The sequence below is a fragment of the Coregonus lavaretus genome, assembly GCF_964263955.1.
Source record: "Coregonus lavaretus genome assembly, contig: SUPER_35_unloc_2, whole genome shotgun sequence".
Taxonomy (NCBI): domain Eukaryota; kingdom Metazoa; phylum Chordata; class Actinopteri; order Salmoniformes; family Salmonidae; genus Coregonus; species Coregonus lavaretus.
In genome coordinates this window covers 2587578-2615342 of record NW_028167180.1, presented here as the reverse complement: position 1 = coordinate 2615342, position 27765 = coordinate 2587578, and the positions used below count along the sequence as shown (strand labels likewise).

General features: G+C 43.9%; 2 protein-coding genes across 2 annotated transcripts; one reads left to right on the top strand and one right to left on the bottom strand.

Annotated features, from left to right (window-relative positions):
• Positions 1-3794: 3794 nt before the first annotated feature.
• On the bottom strand, positions 3795-12284 carry LOC311110214 (uncharacterized protein; the record flags this gene model as incomplete). The annotated part of the gene is made up of 4 exons (XM_084188754.1): positions 3795-7871; positions 8072-8183; positions 8409-8542; positions 11960-12284. Coding segments are annotated over 4 exons (3192 nt in total), but the record flags the coding sequence as incomplete, so codon positions are not given.
• A 693-nt stretch (positions 12285-12977) lies between these two features.
• Positions 12978-25049, top strand: LOC311110154 (uncharacterized protein). The gene is made up of 4 exons (XM_084188709.1): positions 12978-13694; positions 22471-22601; positions 22964-23060; positions 23320-25049. The coding sequence occupies exons 1-4, from the start codon at positions 13415-13417 to the stop codon at positions 24513-24515; spliced, it is 1704 nt and encodes a 567-aa protein (XP_084044835.1). The 5' UTR covers positions 12978-13414; the 3' UTR covers positions 24516-25049.
• Positions 25050-27765: the final 2716 nt, after the last annotated feature.

The window sequence follows — 27765 nt, the reverse complement described above, 5'->3', positions numbered from 1 at the left end:
TTGCTGCAGAGCCAATTCAATCATTTCCAATTCAAACACTTCACACCCCGTATCAATGGGTTCCTCTGACCCCTCTCCTCCACTATCTGTCTTACTATCTTCCCCTTGTTCTAGTCATGCCTCATCTTCCTCTTCCTCCCTACCGGAACTGGGTGATGGGTGTTTGTAGGCCCTTTCTCTTTTTCCACCCCGATTATCTTGCTCGCCCCTTCTTTTATTGCCGCAGCTGCGATGGTTATGACCTGTCTCGTTACAGTATTTACACGGGGCCCAACACTCTCTTGCAAAGTGTCCTTCTTTGTTACAGTTAAAGCACTTACTTCCTTTCCCATAGGGCAGGAAAGAGCGAGGCCTCCCTCCCCCCTCTTCTGGTGTTCAACCTCTACCAGCTATTTCCCCTAGAGTGGTCATTAAATACTCTGCTCCCTTCTGTTCTTTTCTTACTCTGTCCTGTCTACTATTCTGCTCATGATGGATTGCATATCTCTTGACCTCAGCTAACGAAGTAGTTCCCCATCCCACTAAAATCCTTTCAATATTCCTGCTTATTTCTGGTCTCATTCCACTAAGGAATGCTATTTTTAGCTGCTGATGGTACGGAGTATCATTTCCCTGCCCCTGGGGAGGCTCAGGTATGCCACTATTTACATTAAATACATTTCTCAGTCTCTCTAAGTATTGGCTGATATTCTCACTGTCTTCCTGTTTACATTCATGTACTTTGGAGAAGTCCGCATGTCGATGGTAATGTTCCCTCAACTCAGTTATTTTCCCAACATATTGCCCATCATCTGCCCATGGCAGGACTGCTCCATTGGCATCCCCTGAAACCCACTGCCCCCGAACAGCTGCCCAATCTTTCCCAACTAGCGTTCTGACTGCCCTCTCAATTTCCCCTGTGTTTAGCTTAAAGCTTGCTGCTAAACTCTCCAAATCCCTCCTGAATCCCTCTATCCCCGTTTTAGGGTGCACCACACCCTCTATAGCTCTTACTACATCTCGCTGTGTCCACGCCCTATATACATCCAGTGTGTCTGGTGCATGCTCCTCCCCAGCCCTTGGGTTCGGCAAGGCTATCAAAGGGTACTGGTCATCCCCTTCCTCATCATCTAACCACTCTCTCTTCCCTGGCTTATTATAGTCTTCTAATCTCTTCAATTCCCTGTGTTTAAACTCTCTATGTTTACTTTCTCTAGCTCTTCCTGCCTCTTTCTCTCTATCCAGCTCTACTCTTAGCCTGCCTATTTCCTCTCTACTTTCCCTGAGTTCTGTAATTTCCTTCTGTAAAACTTGCCCCTCTTTGTTCTCTTTACTGGCCTCCCTACTCTGCCCCCCTCTTCCCGCCCTTCCAACATTCCGGCTTGGCCGTCATATGATGGGGGAGGGACGGGGATCACTCCTAATTTTCTCCTACACATGACAACGTTATCATCTGGGTTTTCTTTCCATGCCTGCTCTACCAAAACTGGATATAACCTTTCTGCTCTCTGCGCTGGGGGAGGCACTGAAATCTAAAATTTTATTTCCCTTTCTCTTTGCATATCTAATTATTTTTCCCTTTGTCCTTCCTCTCTCCTTCGCGCTTCCAAAAGCCATACCCTCGCTGTCTCTAGCCCCTCCCCTTGCTGTTTCTTCAAATCCGTTCCACAGTTTACATGCATCTGCTTAATCATAACTTCTAACTTCTCCACATCGAGATGCCCAATAAATCCATACCTCTTCTCCCAAATAGATCCATAAAACATATTTCTTCGATCTCTTCCAAACATATATCTTTCATCCCCCGTTAATTATCGGACCTCTTTAGAATATTTATTTCCCATGGTGGAAAAATAAGAAATCCCCCCGTTTAGTAATAATTCAATCCAGAATTATTTTCCTGGGATTTATTATTAGGTGCGACTCTTGAGCCAATGTTATGATCTGCTTTTGTAATTAACCATTTAAATTATCTAACCCGTAACCCAGTTTTTTTTTTACTCCAGTTTCATGAAAGGGATCGGACAACCATTTTTTCTCACGCGACCTATTTTAGTTCCTTCCTTGAAACAATTATCACGTATTTCGATGGATCATTGAGTCTCACACGTATACAACATTATACGATTTTTTTCTAACACTATCCGTAACCTAGAGGTCGTAACTGCTCCAGTTTCATGAAATAGACAGAGTTAGAGCAAATCCCCAGTTGTTTATGTGACTTTTGACTTAATTATCATCGTGTAAGATAGATATCTCCCTTCCTGTTTATAATGTAACACTGTACCCCGTACAATCTCAATATTAACTAGTTTATTTTGGTGATGGCCATTCACCTTGAGTCATTTCAGACCCCCTTCCTTTTAATTTTCTTATGAGATTTTGGTAACTATTCTCTGCCCTCCACAATAATTACTATTCTCATACAAGTTCAAATCATTTCACCAAAAGCCATGAATAAAAATTACTGACCTTTTCCTTGCAATTTGGATTTAAATGCTTTTTCAATCTTGTTAACATCTTTATCGTTCATAAGATTAATCACTGGCCTGTTTATAACCTTAACGTCGAAGGCCAGGACTATTCTCCACGGATGCAATCACCCGCCCGTGCACGGTTTCGGTGTCCTTAGAACGACAAAGACGTATATATCGAAGGACCACTTGTCATGAGAATTTATATATCTAATTCAACCTAAGCTTGAATCATTACCAGGGGTTGTAAGGCTCTGGTTTTAATCATAAATGATTCAAGGTCCACAACCAGCAAGAATGATCTGTGTTTTTATTCATGGAGAGCTCTGGTGCCCAAAACCCATACACTCCTGTTTTATACCCCTTGACACACAAAGGCACTTTGCTCCGCCCACCTTTAGGAGGCTTTCTTAAACAGTTTCCACAGTCTCCTTCACTCTGGAATGTTTAGTCCTGCCCCCCTCTGTTAGTGGGTTGACACTACATTATAATTCTAACACCGTTTACACATTTATACTGTATTTGGGGTGAAATCCTTTAGTCATTATTCTTAAAATACAAATTAATCTATCACCCCGAAAGACCGCAATTGGATGAAATGTTTATTAGTTCTGACGTATGAAGATCAGATTGGTCATGCTTGTAAATACATTCATCCTAAGGGTGTAAAAATGTAGTCAAAGGGTGGACTGATAGAGGAATTATGATTATGACTAAAATTGTTAACCCCAATACTGATGATGACTGTGTGAACTGTGTTAGGGTTATCATTATGAACCCACTAACAGAGGGGGTGAGTTAGAAACTGCTGAGACAAACATTCCAGGGTGAAGGGGACTGAGAAACTGGTTAAAGGCCTCCTAAAGGTGGGCGGAGCAAAGTGCCTTTGTGTGTCAAGGGGTATAAAAGCTGTATATGTGTTTTTTGGCGGCAGAGCTCTCCATGATTAAACATACAGATCATTCTTGCCGGTTGTGGACATTTGTTTAATTCATGATTAAACCAGAGCCTTACACCCTTTGGGAATTATTCAAAGCATTAAGTTTGATTAATTAGAGATAGAAATTCTCGTGACACACTGGGAGACAAATTCACCTTTCAGCAGGACAATAACCTAAAACACACTGGAGTTGCTTACCAAGACGACATTGAATGTTGCAGAGTGGCCTAGTTACAGTCTTGACTTAAATCGGCATGAAAATGTATGGTAAGACTTGAAAACGTCTGTCTAGCAATGATCAACAACCAACTTGACAGAGCTTGAAGAATTTTGAAAATAATAAATGGGCAAATGTTGTCCAGATGTGCAAAGCTCTTAGAGACTTACCCAGAAAAACTCACAGCTGTAATCACTGCTAAAGGTGATTATAATAATGTATTGACTCAGGGGTGTGAATACTTATGTAAATGAGATATTTATGTATTTCATTTTCACAAAAATTGCCAAACTATCTAAAAACATTTCATCAATTTGTCATTATGGGGTATTGTGTGTAGATGGTGAATAATTTCTTTAAAATCAATTTTGAATTCAGGCTTTAACACAACAAAACATGGAATAAGTCAAGGGGTATGAATACTTTCTGAAAACACTGTAGATGTCCTACTGCCATTAGTTGATATGATAAATAATACATTTCCCACATAGAATCACAATAGCCAAAGCAAAATATTAACTTTGATTGGTTCTTGCAAACTGACCCAGATAGATGAGACAGATTTATTGTCAATGTATCTAGCAAATCTGATATTTCAATGTCATAGAATGCCCATCCTAGATGGTTTAAACTTTAAAATGACTGATAGTGTTGGGCCCAACATGTGCCTGGAAGCTGAAACAGTGCACCCTCCCAAGCATATCTAATAGCACTGAAAAATTATTAAAACAAGTAATGTCTTGTTTTAAACATTCAACAGCACTGAATAGGTTAAAACCTAGAATAAAATTAAAGCTATCTTTTAGGGTTAGGCCTAAATCTATCAGCCCAATCCATTTTTATTTTATAAATGTACATTTGACATTTAGCAGACGCTCTTATCCAGAGCGACTTACAGGTGCAATTAGGGTTAAGTGCCTTGCTTGCGACAGATTTTTCACCTAGTCGGCTCGGGGATTAGAACCAGCGACCTTCCGGTTACTGGCACAACGCTCTTAACCACTAAGCCACCTGCCGCCCAACCATGAGGAACATCATTGATCAAAAGTGCGATGAAAGCACAGATAACATTAACATAAAACACATTTAAATGAAACTAGTTCAAACCTGTGGTCACAAACCATAATGTGCGTGACCACGATAAAACTAATATAACCTTGCTTTTCGGCAATTCAATTTCATAATAAACTAAATTAACAAATTGACAAATAATCCGATTTTGTTTTAAATAAAATACATGTAAATTCAACATTTCTCTTTTCTTTTTTTACACTACGTCATTCTCTCACAGCATGAACCTTCCAAACAAAAGCACGCCCAAATGTTTACACAACCAAAGCGTTGACACTTAATCAATCAATACATAAAAACATAAAAGAACAAGTCCTTCCAAATCACTTTCAGAATTCAATCCCAAATTAAAAAAGGATTAAATGTATTTTTTTCCTCACCCAACTACACACAATATTCCATCAATACCTATATGGCTGGGTTTTGAATTCACAAATGGAGAAAGAGTGCACTATTCCCAACTATGACACCCTATTCACATATAATGCACTGCTTTGGACCAGAGCCAGCATAGTGCACTATATAGCGAATAGGGTGCCATTTAAGACTCGTCCCCTCCACTGCCCTCTTTATCTGTCTTTGTGTATGGTCTTCAAGTGTTTCTTCAGATGGCCAGTCTGTTTGAAGTGCTTGCCACACTTGGAGCAGGTGTAGGGTTTCTCTCCGGTGTGGACCAGTTTGTGCCTCTTCAGATTATTGTAATCCAGAAATCCCTTCCCGCAGTATGAGCACCAGTGTCTCTTCTCCCCTTTGTGCCACCTCAGGTGAACATTCAGCTCCACACGCCTCTTGAACCGCTTCACACAGAGGGAGCAGGCAAATGGTTTCTCTCCAGTGTGAACGCGGAGATGGGTCTCCATGTCGCGCCGAATGGCAAAGCGTTTGCCACAGATCGGGCAGGCGAACGGGCGCACGCCGCTGTGGACCATCTGCTCGTGCTTGGTCAGGCCAAAGCGGTAGACGAAGGTCTTGCTGCACTGCGGACACTGGTGGCCCCGCTGGTTGCCATGGACGCGGGCGTGGCGGTTGAGGCCCTTGAGGTTGGGGAAGTCCTTGCCGCAGGCGGAGCAGACGAACGGGCGCTTCCCCGTGTGGAGGGATGCATGGCTCTCTAAAGCAGCTGCGCTGCTCAGGACACGACCGCAGTCTGCGCACTGGTTCTTGGCCAGACGTTTCCGTGGAGACTGTTGGAGCTGGTACGGTGGCGACCACATCGGTTGTGATTGGCGGTACCACCGCGCCTGCTGGAACATCAGTGGGCTCTGAGGGGACTTTTTGAAGCCAGAGCGAAGGCTGCCAGTGAACGGGACAGGTTGAGGGGTGGAGGGAGACCGTTTCAAATGTAATGCTGCCGCAGCCACCAAACGAGGTCTTCCACGGCGAGGGGTGGTGGAAGTGACCTTGAACGGGTGAGGCTGTGGGTGAGGGGAGGTGGCAGGAGAAGGGTTCACGTTCGCCCCCGTAGCCTGGCGAGGGCTGGTGCGGCGTGGGCTGGGGGCACCGTGAGGGCTGGTGCAGCGTGGGCTGGAGGTGGAGGCAGCGCGAGGGCTAGGGCTGTGCGACCGGCGGCGCTGTGGGGTGGAAGGCAGAAATGGTGTCTGTGTGACTAGACCTCTAAGCTCTGACTTAAGACCACACTGTGAGGCCTTGGTGACCTTTGACCTACTCCTCTTAGCCTGGGCTAGGGCCAAACCTCTCTGAGCCTGCACCCAGGTCATGTTTCTCTTCTTGGATTCGGACAAGCCTCCTCCTCCACCAATAGGTGACTGTCTAGTCGGGGAGGTCACATCAGTGTTAGCTCCTCCCTCTTCCTCACTGATGACTTCGTTACTACTTCCTTGTCCAGTAGACTTGTCGTCAGCCGTCACACCGTTAGCGGTGTCCTCTACTACATCCTGGTCAACGTGTGATTCACTGGACTTTTCTCCTCCGCTCTGCATCACCTTTGAGTAGTCGTGGTCTAGAGGGGCGGTTCTATCTCCTCTGAGTTTCTTAGCAACCACGGGAGATGGGGTACTGTCCTGGGGGCGGGACCTTAAGCAAAGGCGGAGACCAGAGAGGATCGCTTCACGAGGACTTGACTTTCGGCCGCCGCCTACCTGGACAACAATCTCCTCCTTTTTCTCGCCGGCGGGGGTCGTCTCCGTAGCGACAGACCTGGTCATCACAGCTTCCGTAGACATGGCAGGGAGGGGGGAAAGCCTCTCCCCCTCCTCGTCTTCCTCCACCCTCGGCGGGTCGCGTACTAGGGGTACTACTGACATCTGAGCTAAAAACTGTGTCTTAGACATTTGACAGGGGCCAGAGGGTGAGGGTGTGGTTACAGCAGGGGCTGACGGCTGTACAGGGGCTTCATCAGATGTCTCTGGGACAGCAGGTGACTTCGGAGGTGGCACGGTGGAGGAGCGTTGCACATGCTCAGTGACCAACGACGCCTGCTTCTCAGGGGGGCCGGCAAGTTCTTCAGACAAAGTCAGCAACGGAGCGGACTGGACCGGTGTTGGCAGAGTTGCCGTGGCAACACCCGACTGCTCCAAAACTGTAGGCGGTTGCGGTTGTGATGGTGGTGCGGCCGGTGGTCCATCGGGTACGGCTGTAGGCCTAGCTGGTTGTGTTGAGGGCACTACTATTGGACGAGCTACGGGTAGTACGTCTGTGTGAGACTGTGATGGTGGTGCTCGAAGAGGTCGGGGTGGACAAGGGGGTACGAGGCTGGGCTGTGTATCCTGAAGAGGGGTACTGGGTAACCCGGAGAGGACAGGTGGCGGGCGCTCTGACGCTGCTGCTCTCGCAGTTACGGTAGACTGGACTGCTGTGGTCGTTTGGACAGTTTCTTTTGACAGAGTAGTTACCGTGGACTGGACCATTACAGTCGACAGGACCGTTGATGTAGACTGGATAGTGGCTGGTGATTGAGAAGATGCTGTCAGGTGTAATGTTGATGGAGACTCTGCCACTGGTATTACCAGTGACTGCTGTTCTGTTCCAGAGGCCTGGTCCTGGCCTGCACTGCCCCTGGTAAACCCTCTGGTCCTGGGCTGGGATGGGCTGAGAGCCTGGGGGGCCTCCTGGGTGTCTGGATCTCCCTGGAGGAGGGCCACTGCGGCTCCTGAGGTAGGCTGGGTGGTGGGAGGCCTTTCCTGGGTGTAACGGTTGACCAGGGCCCTGACAGCTCCAGGAGGGACCAGGGCTACATAGGGAGGGAGATTGACAGGACGGATAAAGGTGGAGGGGATAGTGGAAAGAGGGAGAAGTGGAGAGAGACAGAGAAAGAACAAAATAATAACAGTGGAGAGATTATTAGAGATATTAGAGTTTGTTTCTCATCCCAATACTCTTTAATACATTGTAATAACGTGTGATTCAGAAGCAGGTCTCCCTAGTTCCTACCTCTGCCTGGTAACTCTCTGAGAGGTTGTCTACGGACCAGTGTCGGGGGCTCTCCCCCCTCCTGCTTCAGCAGTATGTACCCAGGGGAGTAGTCATCAGAATAGTCTGCCTCCTCGGGGGGGGGGGGGGGGGGGGAGACAACCACAACAGCTCAGGGTCAACAAAAACTCTGACAAAGGCTGTGAGGCCGATGTAAGTAAGTTTAAATAAACAAGTGATACTAGCAAGCGCAGTGTGAAGGTTTTTCTTTTCTCTGGGGTCGACCACAATAGAGAGGTGGATAAATTGAAAAGACAGCACAAACAGATCTGGGACTCAGGCTAGAAGCCTGTCTTACCCAATCCAACTCCTGTTTGATCAGTACGAAGGCCATCTGTGGGTTGCCCTCCTCGTCGTAGGCCCCACGATGCAGCTCCATCCCCTGGTTCTCCTCACGCTGGTGCTGCTCCCCAGCCCGAGGCAAAGCATGCGCTGTCAGAAATGGAAATAACAGATCAGGAGAGAGTGGTAGTTAAGATATAAGCACAAAATAATGCTTAGTTAAAGATTAGAAACCAACTGATGTGACAGAACATTTCAACATCCTATGTTGCAACCAAATAAATAGAATCCAGTCAAATTGCCAGGGTTCGAGGTTCCAAGCCCGTTCTATGGATTCTATACCTGAGTCAATATCACTATGAGGTGCCTTTGGTGTCCTCATCAGACTCACTCAGTCATCATGAAAATGTAGCAGAATAATGAAAGTCTGAGGTCTTATTATAAGTGGCCAAACATTTGCACACATATCAGTAGAATGATAAGTCTCTAAAAAAGTGTTTCCTTCATTTTATAAAAATTTTTTCATTGGATGTACGGGATTTTGGCATGTCCCACACACTGCTCTGCTAACTACAGTGTGTGTAATAAGTGGTTAAATGATACTAAATCCAATTTTTTTTTACATGGTTATTATAAAAATGGTTACACACATTTTATAACAGTACATGCTATACATAGTAAGAATGGACAATATGGACAATTTTTTTGGCGATATCGGTATCAGCAAACCTAGTTTGATAATGCAAGCCTAGTTTACCGGGACTGCCAATTAAAGTGTGTAAGGGAACATTTTGAATCTTCTTTTTCAAGGAATGAGATCAAAAGGAGCTGAGATAGCAAGGAGATATCGGGAACGTCGTGATGCTGACCCAGACAGAAGAAGAAAGTACCTTGAGAAAGAAAGGGTCAAATGGAAAAAAGACAGAGAGACTGGAAAGAAGAAGGGTGTCAATGAGCTCAGTGAGAGAGAGAAGAGGGCAAAAAGAAAGAAATGGAGAGGCAAAAAGTCAAGCCAGAGCCAGAAACAGGGCCAGTGCTTTGCTACAGTCAGAGACACCACCCAACTCCCCTGCTGAAACTCCTGAAAATCAGCATGAGCCAGGGCCCTCCAGGATGACAGAGAAGATCAAGAAGGATGAGAAGGTGTCAATAATAACAGTGAAAAGGGAGATAACAACAACAGAGCATGAGCTTAACACAGATTTCCAGGAGGGGCTTCTCCATTTTAGGAGCCATGTCTTCAACATTAAATGGCAGTTTGATGCCTACAGGGAGCTCAGGAGGAGTCTGAAGCACAATGAGTCCCTCTTGCATATAGATTTTAGCGAAAATTACTCATGTAAGTACAGCGAAGAAATACAATCTGTGCATTTTGGAGGCTCACACAAGCAGGCCAGTCTGCACACTGGAGTGCTCTACACCACTGGTGAACAAGCGCCACACACCTTCTGCTCCATATCACCCTCCAGAAGACACGACCCTGTGGCCATCTGGGCCCACCTTGATCCAGTTCTGAAGGTAGTGAGAGAACGACACCCTCAAGTCAGCACACTTCATTTTTTCAGCGATTGGGCCTGCAACGCAGTATCGACAAAAGGGAAATTTATTCTACCTCTCAACGGAACCCTACAAGTATGGCTTCAAAGAAATAACGTGGAATTTATTTGAGGCTAATCATGGGAAGGGGGCACCAGACGGTGTGGGTGGGGCCCTCAAGAGGTCAGCAGACCGGATTGTAGCCCATGGAGGAGACATTCCTGATGCCCAGAGCTTGTATAACAAGCTGAAAAGCCTGGACACATCTGTCGAGCTGTTCTTCATCCCAGAGAGGGATATTGAATCAAAGCCTGAGGTACCTGCAATAGCTGCCATAAAAGGCACTATGAGAATCCACCAAGCTATCAGTCTGACACCCGGCCAAATGAAATACAGAGACATTTCATGTCTGTGTAAAAGGGAGGAAGGTGTTTTGGACTGCCCCTGCTTTAACCTTCAAGAGGTCACTCTAGCTAATGTTCCTGTTTCATCTGACAAGTCCCCAGCATGTGGAAAGACACCAGATAATCCTAGGAGACCAGAAATGATTGAGGTAAAGCACATTGGAGAGTGGTGCGTCGTTAATTATGACAATGAAGCATACCCAGGTATCATCATGGATGCAGAAGGGCACAGTGTGAAAGTTAAGTGTATGCAACGCCATGGCATAAACAAGCTCAAATGGCCAAGTCTTCGGGACGACATCTGTTGGTACCATGACTGGCAGGTACTTTGCCTAATACCAGAACCACAGGCTCTGAACAAGCGCTCTGTACAGATTGAAGTGTCTGCATGGAAGTATGTGGAACAGCAACTGCAGAACTGAGCCATGTCTCTGCAGAAAGGGAGAGACTGTTTGGAGATGCGTCCAAGTGATCTTTCTGTAATCAACTGTTCTCCACTTAAAAAACATTTTTCTTCTTGTTCTACAGTTGAATGTTTGACTTTCACTGTGCAGAATGATGTACAGAGTTTAACGCTAGAAGGCCACATTAATGTCTCATTTTGGGCATCTTTATTCAGTGGCTGCATGCAGGTAGAGTGGATCAAAAACAGTCTGTTCAACTTCTAATTTCCCCCTACATGGGAAAAGGCATTTTTTACATCATTTTCTTGCATTGTTCCTTGCATTTATGAGGCCATTCAATTACATTTCACAACGTGTCCACCCTGTCATGCCCAGGGTCCACCCTGTCATGTCACTGTCCACCCTGTTATTTTCATGTTCTATGAAAATAAACAAATTATTTTCACAAGTTAGCAAAATCTTTTGTGTGATTCCTTTATAAACAAATGAGGGCCAAATAGTATTGTTTGAAAGTTTGACCAGATATCTTTTTTGTTAGATTTTATTTAGAAAAGAAAGAGCAACTCTCGCAGATTTTATAGAGAAACAAATAGTTTGCCATAATTTCATTATTATCCAAATACTTTTCCCATAAACTAAAATATATTGTTGAGAAAGTGACTAAATAGTTTTCTGAAAATGTACGTTTTATAATCACTATGTAATTACAATGTATTTATTCTGCTTTGAAATTGTCCATGACAGGGTGGACATATTTTGCTGTTTGCATGTAAATTGTCTGCTTGCAGTTAATTTATAAAAAGTGTGGGAGCTTGACCAATATGCATTTCTAACAGCATAACATATACTTAATACAATGAATATGAAGTTCAATGGAAAATCTCAGCTTTTTGGGGGGGGGGGAAATGGGGAAGTCTCAAAGGCACCTTATGGTGATATTGACCCACCTATCATTTTGGGTGACATATCAATCCCTAGGTTATCAAGGATCTCTTTTCAGTCATTTATGAATGCATAATAACAGACTACACCTCTCAAAACCATATGTTCTGTCTAATATTGTAGTCTATACAAATTAAATGTAACTACATGAAGCAGTTTTGGAAATTATTATTAACTTTGAGCCTTCATGCTCAGCTAGCTAGTTATCATGTTGTGTGATCATGGATGAGTCATTTGAACGTAGATAGATAGATAGATAGCTAGCTAACGTTTCAACTCACCGCATTGAACGCCAATGTCACATTTGCCGATACGTGTTGTTCTTTGGCTCGGTCTGGGCTCTGCGGTTTGGCTTTCACTTTCACCCGTCGATTTCTTCGCATTTTCAGGGGATCGAATCCTTGATTTGAGGTACTCGTTCTCTTCTTTTATTCTGCATATTTCGGCTCGCAGTTCCTCAATAGTTGTTTCGAAAAGTTTCGTTGTCTCAGTGACTGCAGTCTTCAATACACTCTCCATAACAGAGGCGAACTGGATTTGAAAACCGTCTTTCAACATGTTTGCGGCAGCCATCTTCAACCAACACTCATATACATGTGCATTCGATTATTATTTCGAATATAATGTACAAGATTGATCAGAACATGGCTTCTTCCTCTATGGACTCGGCACACGGTGCTTTGTGTGGTGGTGGTTTGGATAAATCGATTCAGTCTAGATTTCCTGTAAATAATTTACACAATTTTATTAAAATAGCTAATTATATTTTTTAACCTTATTTACAGTAAACGTGAGAAAATGCAAAGGTTTTGTTCAAATAAATATATTTTCTCTCTAGAAAGGAGCGTTCCCATGTAGATTGTCCCACTATCAGATCCGTGGGTTTGTTTTTGTGCTATTGTTTTGTGAAGACTTTAGCAAAAAAAATTTATTACTAAACCAAGATAGACCACAGGCCACAATGGGAACAAATGAGTCATAGTTGGCAGAACAAGCAGCAAGGAGGTGGGCAGAGCCAAACACGAGTTAGCGAGATCCTATTGGCGCGTTCTAATATTAATCTGCATATTTCCGATAGGCAACGCCTTCCCTGAAGTGCGCGTGTGCAATAACTTAATTCGCCTTGGCGCTCCTTCTAAACAACGCGATTTTTTAATCTTTCGCAAAGGGTAAAGTCTACAAAACGTAGTCCACTCTGATCATAACAGATTTTATTTTTTGGTTAGAGAAAACTTTATTGAGATCAAATGTTTCATCGATGAGAACATTTGCAGAATGTCGGCCAAAATCCATCTCGTTCCATCTTCTCCCACTGCCGGCCAGTGGGCTTCCTCTCACTACCATATTTAGTAGTGAATGAACTGCTAAGCGGATGCTTCACGTTTGTACATCCGGTGAAATATCTGTGTCATTGTACTATCTGTGACTTTAGTGTTGGCTCTGTAACTATCTAACTGCCATAAGCTTGCGTTCTCTCAATACCTATTGTATTTATTCGAATAACCTCATACAGTAAATGCTACAAATTATATCTTGAAATTATTACAATTGTTATTAGGACCGTCATTGAGAGCGACAACTTCCAACAGTAGCTAGCTTTGCTAGCCTGCTAACGTTAGCTAGCTTCCTCCTAGCCTTTTGCTGAACTGGATCGTAACACTGACCCACCTGAACAAAAGTAGCTCAACGTTACGAACTCTTAACTGTAGCTAGATACACATATATAGTTTGCCTTCATGTCTGAAGCCATCGTAACCTTCCAGTCTAAGCTCTCTGGAGTCATGGAGACGGTATTCAAGGCTGCCATGTACGAGATCACCAGGCTGGTGGAGGATAGCTTCCTGAAGGAGGTGTCCCGGAGCCGGGAGCAGATCGAGTCACTGAAGAAGCGGTTGCAGTGGTCAGAGAACAGACGCAGGGAGGGGGACAGAGAGGGAGGCCAGAGGGGAAATTGTGGGGACTATGGAAGAGCTGACGAGGAAGCCGAGGAGACAAGCTCTGGAACCTCACAGACAGGTGAGGAGAGAGACATCTAAACACATATCTACACTGAGTTTACAAAACATTAGGAACACCTGCTCTTTCCATGACAGACAAACCAGGTGAAAGCTATTACCCCTAATTAATGTCACTTGTTAAATCCACTTTAATCAGTGTAGATGAAGGGGGTGAGACAGGTTAAATAAGGATTTTAAAGCATTGAGACATGGATTGTGTATGTGTGCCATTCAGAGGGTGAATGGGCAAGACAAAATATTTAAGTGCCTTTGAACGGGGTATAGTAGTAGGTGCCAGGCGCACTGGTTTGAGTGTGTCAAGAACTGCAACGCTGCTGGGTTTTTCATGCTCAACAGTGTCCCGTGTGTATCTGGAATACATTTCAATGAACAGGTGTGCCTTCTTAAAAGTTAATTTGTTGAATTTCTTTCCTTAATACGTTTGAGCCAATCAGTTGTGTTGTGACAAGGTAGGGGGTGGGGGTATACAGAAGATAGCCCTATTTGGTAAAAGACCAAGTCCATATTATGGCAAGAACAGCTCAAATAATCAAAGAGAAATGACAGTCCATCATTACTTTAAGACAGGGTTCTTCAATTCCGGTCCTGGAGGGCCGAAACACTTCTATTTTTTATTTCTACCTGGTAGTTAATTGCACTCACCTGGTGTCCCAGGTCTGAATTAGCCCCTGATTAGAAGGAGAGGATGAAAAACAGAGGTGTTTCGGCCCTCCAGGACCGGAATTGAAGAACCCCGCTTTAAGACATGAAGGTCAGTTAATACTGAACATTAAAATAACTTTGAAAGTTTCTTAAAGTGCAGTCGCAAAAAGTACTATGACGAAATTGGCTCTCTAGAGGACCGCCACAAGAATTGAAGATCCTCTGCTGCAGAGGATAAGTTCATTAGAGTTACCAGCTTCAGAAATTGCAGCAAAATAAATGCTTCACAGAGTTCAAGTAACAGACACATCTCAACATCAACTGTTCAGAGGAGACTGTGTGAATCAGGCCTTCATGGTCAAATTGCTGCAAAGAAACCACTAATAAAGGACACCATTAATAAGAAGAGACTTGCTTGGGCCAAGAAACACGAGCAATGGACATTAGACCGGTGGAATTGTGTCCTTTGGTCTGGAGTCGAAATTGGAGAGTTTTGGTTCCAACCGCTGTGTCTTTGTGAGACGCGGTGTGGGTGAACGGATGATCTCCGCATGTGTAGTTCCCACCGTAAAACATGGAGTAGGAGGTGTTATGGTGTGGGGGTGCTTTGGTGGTGACACTGTCTTTGATTTATTTAGAATTCAAGGCACACTTAACCAGCATGGCTACAACAGCATTCTGCAGTGATACGCCATCCCATCTGGTTTGGGCTTTGTGGGACTATGATTTGTTTTTCAACAGGACAATGACCCAACACACCTCCAGGCTGTGTAAGGGCTATTTTACCAAGAAGGAGAGTGATGGAGTGCTGCATCAGATGACCTGGCATTCACAATCCCCCGACCTCAAGCAAATTTAAATGGTTTGGGATGAGTCGACCGCAGAGTGAAGGAAAAGCAGCCAACAAGTACTCAGCTTATGTGGGAACTCCTTCAAGACTGTTGGAAAAGCATTCCAGGTGAAGCTGGTTGAGAGAATGCCAAGAGTGTGCAAAGCTGTCATCAAGGCAAAGGGTGGCTATTTGAAGAATCTCAAATATAAAATATATTTTGATTTCTTTAACACGTTTTTTGGTTACTACATGATTCCATGTGTTATTTCATAGTTTTGATGTCTTCACTATTATTCTACAATTTAGAAAATAAAGAAAAACTGTTGACTGAGTAGGTGTCCTAAAACTTTTGAACGGTAGTATATATATACTACCGTTCAAAAGTTTGGGGTCACTTAGAAATGTCCTTGTTTTCGAAAGAAAAGCAATTTTTTTATGTCCATAAAAATAACATCAAATTGATCAGAAATACAGTGTATACATTGTTAATGTTGTAAATGGCTATTGTAGCTGGAAACGGCTGATTATTAATGGAATATCTACATAGGCGTACAGAGGCCCATTATCAACAACCATCAGTCCTGTGTTCCAATGGCACGTTGTGTTTTCTAATCCAAGTTTATCATTTGAAAAGTCTAATTGATCATTAGAAAACCCTTTTGCAATTATGTTAGCACAGCTGAAAACTGTTGTGCTGATTAAAGAAGCAATAAAACTGGCCTTCTTGAGACTAGTTGAGTATCTGGAGCATCAGCAATTGTTGGTTTGATTACAGGCTCAAAATGGTCAGAAACAAATAACTTTCTTCTGAAACACATCAGTCTATTCTTGTTCTGAGAAATGAAGGCGAGAAATTGCCAAGAAACTGAAGATCTCGTACAACGCTGTGTACTAATCCCTTCACATAACAGCGCAAACTGGCTCTAACCAGAATAGAAAGAGGAGTGGGAGGCCCCGGTGCACAATTGAGCAAGAGGACAAATACATTAGTGTCTAGTTTGAGAAACAGACGCCTCACAGGTCCTCAACTGGCAGCTTCATTAAATAGTACCCGCAAAACACCAGTCTCAATGTCAACAGTGAAGAGGCCACTCCGGGATGCTGACCTTCTAGGCAGAGGTGCAAAGAAAAAGCCATATCTCTGACTGGCCAATAAAAATAAAAGATTAAGATGGGCAAAAGAACACAGACACTGGATAGAGGAAGATTGGAAAAAAGTGTTATGGACAGACAAATCAAAGTTTGAGGTGTTCGGATCACAAAGAACATTTGTGAGACGCAGACCAAATGAAAAGATGCTGGAGGAGTGCTTGATGCCATCTGTCAAGCATGGTGGAGGCAATGTGATGGTCTGGGGGTGCTTTGGTGGTGGTAAATTGGGAGATTTGTACAGGGTAAACGGGATCTTGAAGAAGGAAGGCTATCACTCCATTTTGCAACGCCATGCCATACCCTGTGGACGGCGCTTAATTGGAGCCAATTTCCTCCTACAACAGGACAATGACCCAAAGCACAGCTCCAAACTATGCAATAACTATTTAGGGAAGAAGCAGTCAGCTGGTATTCTGTCTATAATGGAGTGGCCAGCACAGTCACCGGATCTCAACCCTATTGAGCTGTTGTGGGAGCAGCTTGACCGTATGGTACGTAAGAAGTGCCCATCAAGCCAATCCAACTTGTGGAAGGTGCTTCAGGAAGCATGGAGTGAAATCTCTTCAGATTACCTCAACAAATTGACAACTAGAATGCCAAAGGTCTGCAAGGCTGTAATTGCTGCAAATGGTGGATTCTTTGACGAAAGCAAAGTTTGAAGGACACAATTATTATTTCAATTAAAAATCATTATTTCTAACCTTGTCAATGACTACATTTCCTATTCATTTTGCTATATTTCCTATTCAAACTCATTTCATGTATGTTTTCATGGAAAACAAGGACATTTCTAAGTGACCCCAAACTTTTGAACGGTAGTGTGTGTATATACACTGCTCAAAAAAATAAAGGGAACACTTAAACAACACAATGTAACTCCAAGTCAATCACACTTCTGTGAAATCAAACTGTCCACTTAGGAAGCAACACTGATTGACAATACATTTCACATGCTATTGTGCAAATGGAATAGACAACAGGTGGAAATTATAGGCAATTAGCAAGACACCCCCAATAAAGGACTGGTTTTGCAGGTGGTGACCACAGACCACTTCTCAGTTCCTATGCTTCCTGGCTGATGTTTTGGTCACTTTTGAATGCTGGCGGTGCTTTCACTCTAGTGGTAGCATGAGACGGAGTCTACAACCCACACAAGTGGCTCAGGTAGTGCAGCTCATCCAGGATGGCTCATCAATGCGAGCTGTGGCAAGAAGGTTTGCTGTGTCTGTCAGCGTAGTGTCCAGAGCATGGAGGCGCTACCAGGAGACAGGCCAGTACATCAGGAGACGTGGAGGAGGCCGTAGGAGGGCAACAACCCAGCAGCAGGACTGCTACCTCCGCCTTTGTGCAAGGAGGAGCACTGCCAGTGCCCTGCAAAATGACCTCCAGCAGGCCACAAATGTGCATGTGTCTGCTCAAACGGTCAGAAACAGACTCCATGAGGGTGGTATGAGGGCCCGACGTCCACAGGTGGGGGTTGTGCTTACAGCCCAACACCGTGCAGGACGTTTGGCATTTGCCAGAGAACACCAAGATTGGCAAATTCGCCAATCGCGCTCTTCACAGATGAAAGCAGGTTCACACTGAGCACGTGACAGACGTGACAGAGTCTGGAGACGCCGTGGAGAACGTTCTGCTGCCTGCAACATCCTCCAGCATGACCGGTTTGGCGGTGGGTCAGTCATGGTGTGGGGTAGCATTTCTTTGGGGGGCCGCACAGCCCTCCATGTGCTCGCCAGAGGTAGCCTGACTGCCATTAGGTACCGAGATGAGATCCTCAGACCCCTTGTGAGACCATATGCTGGTGCGGTTGGCCCTGGGTTCCTCCTAATGCAAGACAATGCTAGACCTCATGTGGCTGGAGTGTGTCAGCAGTTCCTGCAAGAGGAAGGCATTGATGCTATGGACTGGCCCGCCCGTTCCCCAGACCCGAATCCAATTGAGCACATCTGGGACATCATGTCTCGCTCCATCCACCAACGCCACGTTGCACCACAGACTGTCCAGGAGTTGGCGGATGCTTTAGTCCAGGTCTGGGAGGAGATCCCTCAGGAGACCATCCGCCACCTTACCATGAGCATGCCCAGGCGTTGTAGGGAGGTCATACATGCACGTGGAGGCCACACACACTACTGAGCCTCATTTTGACTTGTTTTAAGGACATTACATCAAAGTTGGATCAGCCTGTAGTGTGGTTTTCCACTTTAATTTTGAGTGTGACTCCAAATCCAGACCTCCATGGGTTGATACATTTGATTTCCATTGATCATTTTTGTGTGATTTTGTTGACAGCACATTCAACTATGTAAAGAAAAAGTATTTAATAAGATTATTTCATTCATTCAGATCTAGGATGTGTTATTTTAGTGTTCCCTTAATTTTTTTGAGCAGTGTATATACATACAGTCGTGGTCAAAAGTTTTGAGAATGACACACGTTTTGGTCTTCACAAAGTTTGCTGCTTCAGTGTTTTTAGATATTTTTGTCAGATGTTACTATGGTATACTGAAGTATAATTACAAGCATTCCATAAGTGTGAAAGGCTTTTATTGACAATTACATTGTTTATGCAAAGAGTCAATATTTGCAGTGTTGACCCTTCTTTTTCAAGACCTCTGCAATCCGCCCTGGCATGCTGTCAATTAACTTCTGGGCCACATCCTGACTGATGGCAGCCCATTCTTGCGTAATCAATGCTTGGAGTTTGTCAGAATTTGTGGGTTTTTGTTTGTCCACCCGCCTCTTGAGGATCGACCATAAATTCTCAATGGGATTAAGGTCTGGGGAGTTTCCTGGCCATGGAACCAAAATGTCGATGTTTTGTTCCCAGAGCCACTTAGTTATCACTTTTGCCTTATGGCAAGGTGCTCCATCATGCTGGAAAAGGCATTGTTTGTCACCAAAAGGTTCTTGGATGGTTGGGAGAAGTTGCTCTCAGAGAATGTGTTGGTACCATTCTTTATTCATGGCTGTGTTCTTAGGCAAAATTGTGAGTGAGCCCACTCCCTTGGCTGAGAAGCAACCCCACACATGAATGGTCTCAGGATGCTTTACTGTTGGCATGACACAGGACTGATGGTAGCGCTCACCTTGTCTTCTCCGGACAAGCTTTTTTCCGGATGCCCCAAACATTCGGAAAGGGGATTCATCAGAGAAAATGACTTTACCCCAGTCCTCAGCAGTCCAATCACTGTACCTGTTGCAGAATATCAGTCTGTCCCTGATGTTTTTCCTGGAGAGAAGTGGCTTCCTCGCTGCCCTTCTTGACACCAGGCTATCCTCCAAAAGTCTTCGCCTCACTGTGCGTGCAGATGCACTCACACCTGCCTGCTGCTATTCCTGAGCAAGCTCTGCACTGGTGGTGCCCCGATCCCGCAGCTGAATCAACTTTAGGAGACGGTCCTGGCACTTGCTGGACTTTCTTGGGCGCCCTGAAGCATTCTTCACAACAATTGAACCTCTCTCCTTGAAGTTCTTGATGATCCGATAAATGGTTGATTTAGGTGCAATCTTACTAGCAGCAATATCCTTGCCTGTGAAGCCCTTTTTGTGCAAAGCAATGATGACGGCACGTGTTTCCTTGCATTTAACCATGCTTAACAGAGGAAGAACAATGATTTCAAGCACCACCCTCCTTTAAAAGCTTCCAGTCTGTTATTCTAACTCAGTCAGCATGACAGAGTGATCTCCAGCCTTGTCCTCGTCAACACTCGCACCTGTTTTAACGAGAAAATCACTGACATGATGTCAGCTGGTCCTTTTGTGGCAGGGCTGAAATGCAGTGGAAATGTTTTTTGGGATTAAGTTCATTTTCATGGCAAAGAGGGACTTTGCAATGAATTGCAATTCATCTGATCACTCTTAATAACATTCTGGAGTAAATGCAAATTGCCATCATAAAAACTGAGGCAGCATACTTTGAAAATTTATATTTGTTTAATTCTCAAAACTTTGTGTGTGTGTGTGTATATGTGTATATATATATATATATATAATGTGGAATCACTCTGAAGTGGGGGTGCTGTAATGTGTACCTTCCATACGTTGGTGATCAATGAGTATTGGTTTAAGAAAAGAGTTGAAGTCATGGGTGGTGTCATCTTAATAAGATGCTTCCTTTCCTTCATCTGCACTAATGTGAGGAGACTCCATCATCCACAATGTTACTTTAGCCTTTTCTTTTACTTCAAATAAAATGTTATTATTAAAATGTTATTTTAGGTCCCGAGTGGCGCAGTGGTCTAAGGCACTAGCTGTGCCACTAGAGATCCTGGTTCGAATCCAGGCTCTGTCGTAGCCGGCCGTGACCGGGAGACCCGTGGGGCGGCGCACAATTCGTCCAGGGTAGGGGAGGGAATGGCCGGCAGGGATGTAGCTCAGTTGGTAGAGCATGGCGTTTGCAACGCCAGGGTTGTGGGTTCGATTCCCACGGGGGGCCAGTATGAAAAATATAATGTATGCACTCACTAACTGTAAGTCGCTCTGGATAAGAGCATCTGCTAAATGACTAAAATGTCAATGGGGGAAAAAAAGTATTTAGTCAGCCACCAATTGTGCAAGTTCTCCCACTTAAAAAGATGAGAGAGGCCTGTAATTTTCATCATAGGTACACGTCAACTATGACAGACAAATTGAGGAAAAAAAATCCAGAAAATCACATTGTAGGATTTTTAATGAATTTATTTGCAAATTATGGTGGAAAATAAGTATTTGGTCACCTACAAACAAGCAAGATTTCTGGCTCTCACAGACCTGTAACAACTTCTTTAAGAGGCTCCTCTGTCCTCCACTCGTTACCTGTATTAATGGCACCTGTTTGAACTTGTTATCAGTATAAAAGACACCTGTCCACAACCTCAAACAGTCACACTCTAAACTCCACTATGGCCAAGACCAAAGAGCTGTCAAAGGACACCAGAAACAAAATTGTAGACCTGCACCAGGCTGGGAAGACTGAATCTGCAATAGGTAAGCAGCTTGGTTTGAAGAAATCAACTGTGGGAGCAATTATTAGGAAATGGAAGACATACAAGACCACTGATAATCTCCCTCGATCTGGGGCTCCACGCAAGATCTCACCCCGTGGGGTCAAAATGATCACAAGAACGGTGAGCAAAAATCCCAGAACCACACTGGGGGACCTAGTGAATGAACTGCAGAGAGCTTGGACCAAAGTAACAAAGCCTACCATCAGTAACACACTACGCTTCCAGGGACTCAAATCCTGCAGTGCCAGACGTGTCCCCCTGCTTAAGCCAGTACATGTCCAGGCCCGTACTGAAGTTTGCTAGAGTGCATTTGGATGATCCAGAAGAGGATTGGGAGAATGTCATATGGTCAGATGAAACCAAAATATAACTTTTTGGTAAAAACTCAACTCGTCGTGTTTGGAGGACAAAGAATGCTGAGTTGCATCCAAAGAACACCATACCTACTGTAAAGCATGGGGGTGGAAACATCATGCTTTGGGGCTGTTTTTCTGCAAAGGGACCAGGACGACTGATCCGTGTAAAGGAAAGAATGAATGGGGCCATGTATCGTTAGATTTTGAGTGAAAACCTCCTTCCATCAGCAAGGGCATTGAAGATGAAACGTGGCTGGGTCTTTCAGCATGACAATGATCCCAAACACACCGCCCGGGCAACGAAGGAGTGGCTTCGTAAGAAGCATTTCAAGGTCCTGGAGTGGCCTAGCCAGTCTCCAGATCTCAACCCCATAGAAAATCTTTGGAGGGAGTTGAAAGTCCGTGTTGCCCAGCGACAGCCCCAAAACATCACTGCTCTAGAGGAGATCTGCATGGAGGAATGGGCCAAAATACCAGCAACAGTGTGTGAAAACCTTGTGAAGACTTACAGAAAATGTTTGACCTGTGTCATTGCCAACAAAGGGTATATAACAAAGTATTGAGAAACTTTTGTTATTGACCAAATACTTATTTTCCACCATAATTTGCAAATAAATTCATAAAAAATCCTACAATGTGATTTTCTGGATTTTATTTCCTCATTTTGTCTGTCATAGTTGACGTGTACCTATGATGAAAATTACAGGCCTCTCTCATCTTTTTAAGTGGGAGAACTTGCACAATTGGTGGCTGACTAAATACTTTTTTTCCCCACTGTAAATGTAAATGTTTACCTGTGGCCAGGTGCGGAGCGTGGCCTGAAGCAGGAGAAGGTACCAGGGGAGGAGTGGACCAGCTGTGGGTGCGTGGCCGGGGAAACAGCCTTCCATGATGTGAAGGAGGCAGAGGCCACCAGTCCTAGGAGAACATCTGAGGTATCTAAGGGACTAAACACCTGTGGAGGGTGCAGTGTTACAGAACGTTCAGTTAGAAATATATTTTAAAGAACATATTAAGAACAGATAGTCTGTCACTAAGAATAGGGCAGCCTCTTTCAAACCTCTCCTCATATTTGAACTGTTCCAGAACTAGCTCACCTGATTCAACTTGTCAACGAATCATCAAGCCCTTCACTACTTGAATCAGGTATGCTAGTTCAGGGCTACAGCAACATTGTGAGATGTCTTGGGGTCCCTGAGGAGAGTTCTGAATAGGGAACCATCATGTCAGCTCTATTCAGTCACTGTCATTTTATCCATCGTTTAGTCAGAATCGACTCATTCATTTGCTCTTCCAGTCCACAGAGGTCGGAGGTCAGAAGCTGGACAGCCTGCTGAAAGAGGAGCCTCTCCACAACACTGAGCTACAGGAGAAATGGGGTGTCTGCCTGGATGGTGAGTTGAGGAGTTTACAACAAACATAACACCGACAATAGCCTACCTTTAATAGCCTACCTTTAGGTTTATGAGAATGATAAGAAGAGTAACTTATAGTATGCTGTGTCATTCCAAATGTATTCATTATTACACATGGCAAGTCATCTGGAAACTGTAAGTACACGTTTAGCATTATAGTTACTCTACTAAAGTTTCTAGTAATTCTAATGTCTTAAATATGAATGCTTCTAATGCCTCATGTCCCCTGTGTTTTCAGGGGCCAATGGTTCGGACGTCTCGGGGCCCAGTAAGAGTTTCAGTGAGCAGGAGCTGCAGCAGTGCCAGGATGACTGGGCATCCGGTCTAGACCAGGGGCCTGAACCACCGGGCCCAGAGGGAGACCCAGGGGACCCCACTGACCCTCTCTACCGCCCTCGTTACAGCATGGAGGAACTGGGGGGCGGCTTTGAGAAGTCTGGTTACGGCAGTGATGGTGGTGGCGACCATATTCTAGACTTGGAAGGACTGGATAGTCTTCCTGGTTCCTCGTCTCGTCTGGGGGCGCTGAGCTACGGAGCTGTGGGTCACTACCAGGTGAACCTGGTGGGGTCTGAGGGGGGAGACCATCACTCCCACATGCCTGGCCCCCATCGGAGCCGGAGGGAGCGGTTAGGGTTGCCAACGCGGTCCCCCCATCTGGAGGTGGGAGACCTGAACTGCCTGTTGATCAACGAGGAGGGGTACCTGCAGGACTCCAGTGTCTTGTACCCCGAACATGGTGTCCCAGAGGCGGGTAACAGAGCTGACCACAGGGGGATAACCTCCATCCACTCTGGAAGCTCAGCCCACAACGACGACTTTGGACACTCTCTAAACCTCAGAGATCGTTCACAAGAGCAGTTAACAGGAAGAGTGGGAGGAGGGGGGAGACGTCACGCCTGCAATCAGTGCACCATGACCTTCCCAGACTCTGGCTCCCTCAAGGCCCACAAGCAAACACACAAAACAGAGAGAGGGTCGAGTACAGGGTCAGGGTCTGGGCCTCCGTACTCCTGCACCCAGTGTGGTAAAACCTTCACCCAGGCCTGCAACCTCAAGGTCCACCAGCGGGTCCACCAGGCCAAGGGACTCCACCTCTGCAGCCACTGTGGCAAGGGCTTCACCTCCTTCTCCGACCTGAAGAGGCACAAGTGCAGCCAGATGACAGACAAGCCCTACTGCTGCTCCATCTGTGGGAACAAGTTCAGTCGGCTCTGGAACCTGAAGGTGCACCAGCGCATTCACACGCAGGAGAAACCCCACCGCTGCACTATGTGTGACAAGAGATTCACGCGGGCAGACATTTTGAAAGTGCACCTGCGCACCCACACTGGGGAGAGACCGTACTGCTGTGCTGTGTGTGGACTCAGCTTCAAAAGACTGGCCCATCTGAAGTCACACCAGCGCAAACACAGGCCGGAACTCCTGGACTGATTTTTTTTATTGCTACATTTTTTTTGTCATATAGCAGACACTCTAAAAACAGAGCGACTTACAATTAGTGCATTCATCTTAGGATAGGTTAGGTTTATTATTATTTTATTTGACATTGAGAACATTTCTTGTGATCAGTTGTTTATTAATAAGGACATGTTTGCTGTGATCTAGTGTACTATAAAAGAGACGTCTCTCCTATTCTTAACACTTTGCCCAGTCATATTCAATGTCAGAACTACTTTTCTAGGGGTTCTGATGCTTCTAGCCTTAATCTGTATTTTTATAACATATCTACAATATTTCACTTTTTAATGTGTATAGTATTTCCTACTATGTGTTGTCTAATGAATTCTGTAACCACTCCCTCTTCATATTGATTGGTTGATTGGAAAATGCTGTTCAAAAGAGGACATTGTATTATCATATCTTTGTACTCCCTGATGAAGGCCATGCAGCCGAAACGCGTCGGAGTTTGTAATCTTTGTTTCCATTGAACATGTCATACAAATAAATATATTTTAGTTAATTATATTCAGATTGCCTTGGTCCTCCTTTCTTTATGATGAAAATATGAACGGTTGGAAATCTGTGTGTTGAATAAGAATTTACGCCATACATGGACGGTCTATGAATTGTCTTTCATAATGATCATGCCAACCTACCATGATTGTGTTCAAGTGCTTTTGAAGTCTGACCAATTCATCAACCAATAAGATTTTAGCTTGCTTGATTGCTAGTTAACATTGCTAATAATAAAATTAGCTTGTGACATGTTGATAGGATGGTTCAGCATAAACAACAAAATAATAATTAACCAATCAACAACAAGTGAATATAGTCCTGTCAGAGCCAACAGTCTCAGTTCAAAACCTGAATCCTACCAGAACCTTTGGTTGAGAGTGTTAGTCCTTAAATGGAAGTGCAAGTCCAAATAAATGTTTGTAAACCAAAGGATATTTTCACTAGGGCCAGGACAACACCAGTATCGTGATATTTTTTCCATGCCAAAAATGAAAACACGAAGCAGACTTAACTCTTTGGTCCTTTAAAAACCTGCTGTATGTAAAATACTGTGTTCTATAGCCTGGAAGATAAATACATGTGACTCTGGATGACAACATAATGATGTTTGTTTAGGAAGTTAACTTTGCTATAGTGTTTTGTTTCCTTATCACCACACTAGTGTTATTCCGGTTCTAATTTTCACCAAAGCAGTGGACTGTGATAAAAAAGAGGCCTAAAAATCCCTCTTAGCACACAGCAAACAATGCTTGCTCTCTCTCACAATGGGCTTGCAGTCAATTCAAGATGGCACCTGTGGGTTGGACATGCCTCCCGACCACACCCATATCTGCAACCTTAAAGGCCGACTGCATAATAGGCCTTTATAATCCCAACACAGTGTAATAACGTGGCCAAGACTAAGTACATTCAGCAACACATTATTTTCATCATTTCATTTATTTTAGGGGCAACGTTTAATTTATTTTCACATTGTGCTTTCTTGGTAAAGCATGTTACAAGCTAGCTTGCTTAACATTGACAATATGGTCAAGCTACCTATTCTGAAAAAATATATAAACGCAACATGTAAAGTGTTGGTCCCATGTTTCATGAGCTGAAATGAAAGATCACAGAAATGTTCCATATGCACAAAAAGCTGACTTTAACATTTGTTTACATCCTTGTTAGTGAACATTTCTCATTTTCCAAGGTAATCCATCCACCTGTGAGGTGTGGCATATGAAGAAGCTGATTAAACGGCATGATCATTACACAGGTGCACCTTGTGCTGGGGACAATAAAAGGCCACTCTAAAATGTGCAGTTTTGTCACACAACACAATGCCACAGATGTCTCAAGTTTTGAGGGAGTGTGAAATTGGCATGCTGACTGCAGGAATGTCCACCAGAGCTGTTGCCTGAGAAGTTAATGTTCATTTTTCTACCATAAGCCACATCTAATGTGTTTTAGAGAATTTAGCAGTACATCCAACTGGCCTGACAACCAAAGACCATGTGTATGGCATTGTGTGGGCTAGCAGTTTGCTGATGTCAACGTTGTGAACAGAGTGCCCCATGGTGGCGGTGGGGTTATGGTCTGGGCAGGCATAAGCTACAAACACAATTGCATTTTATCGATGGCAATTTGAATGCACAAAAATACGGTGACAAGATCCTGAGGCCCATTGTGAGGCCCATAATATATATATATATATATATATATATATATATATGTATTCCCAGTCATGTGTCATCCATAGATTAGGGCCTAATGAATTTATTTCAATTGACTGATTTCCTCATATGAACTGTAACTCAGTAAAATCTTTGAAATTGTTGCATGTTGTGTTTATATTTTTTTCCAAATTGATACATTTGTAATTGTCAAACATTTATTTGTTCTCATCTTTTGGTTGAAAGGGTGAAGGGTCAGTGGTGAAACATGCAACTCGGGTAACAAATTTTTTTGTTTTTTGTCTCCCACTCTTAATTATGACTTAGAGGGTCATTCAAGTGAAAATTCCCAGTCTTTAAAGCAACTAGTTCAAACCTGCAGAACATAAAAACCATGACGTGAGACGTGAACTCAGTACACCTCAATTTGAACTTGTTTTTAGGCTTCTAACTTTCCTAATGAATAACAAATGATAAATAACCAGAATTTATGTTTTAAAAACAATTAATCAACTGTTAATTCAAGTCTCAATTCAAAATCAAAATTTTATTTCGTGGCATTTTTCTTCCAAACAACAAAATATTTGATATGTGTTATCAATCAATACATAAAAACATAAAAGAACAAGTCCTTCCCAATCACTGTGAGAATAGATTGGGATTCCTGCGTCATTAAAACTAACACTGCTGGATTTTTTAATTCACAGCGAAGAGAGAGGGAGCACTAGTGGGCAGTAATATTTGATATGTGAATATACAGTATATTATATATACATCACATGCGACTCATAATGAGACTAAGCAGTTAGCCTATTAAAATGTTTATCTGACTCCATAAAGATAATTAAAATATACACAAGACTATGGTTGAGTTACAGTAATAGGCAATGAAGAACGGTCTGAGAATGGAATTCTAAATGCAAGTGTATTTAATTAATGGATTCAGCATAAAGCTTAACCTACAAGGCAATACTAACATAAAAAAAACCTGTAGTAAAAAAAAAACTGTTATTTTGGACGCAGTATTTGCCGCATACTGCAGTTATACTGCACTCTGACTGCAATCTTTT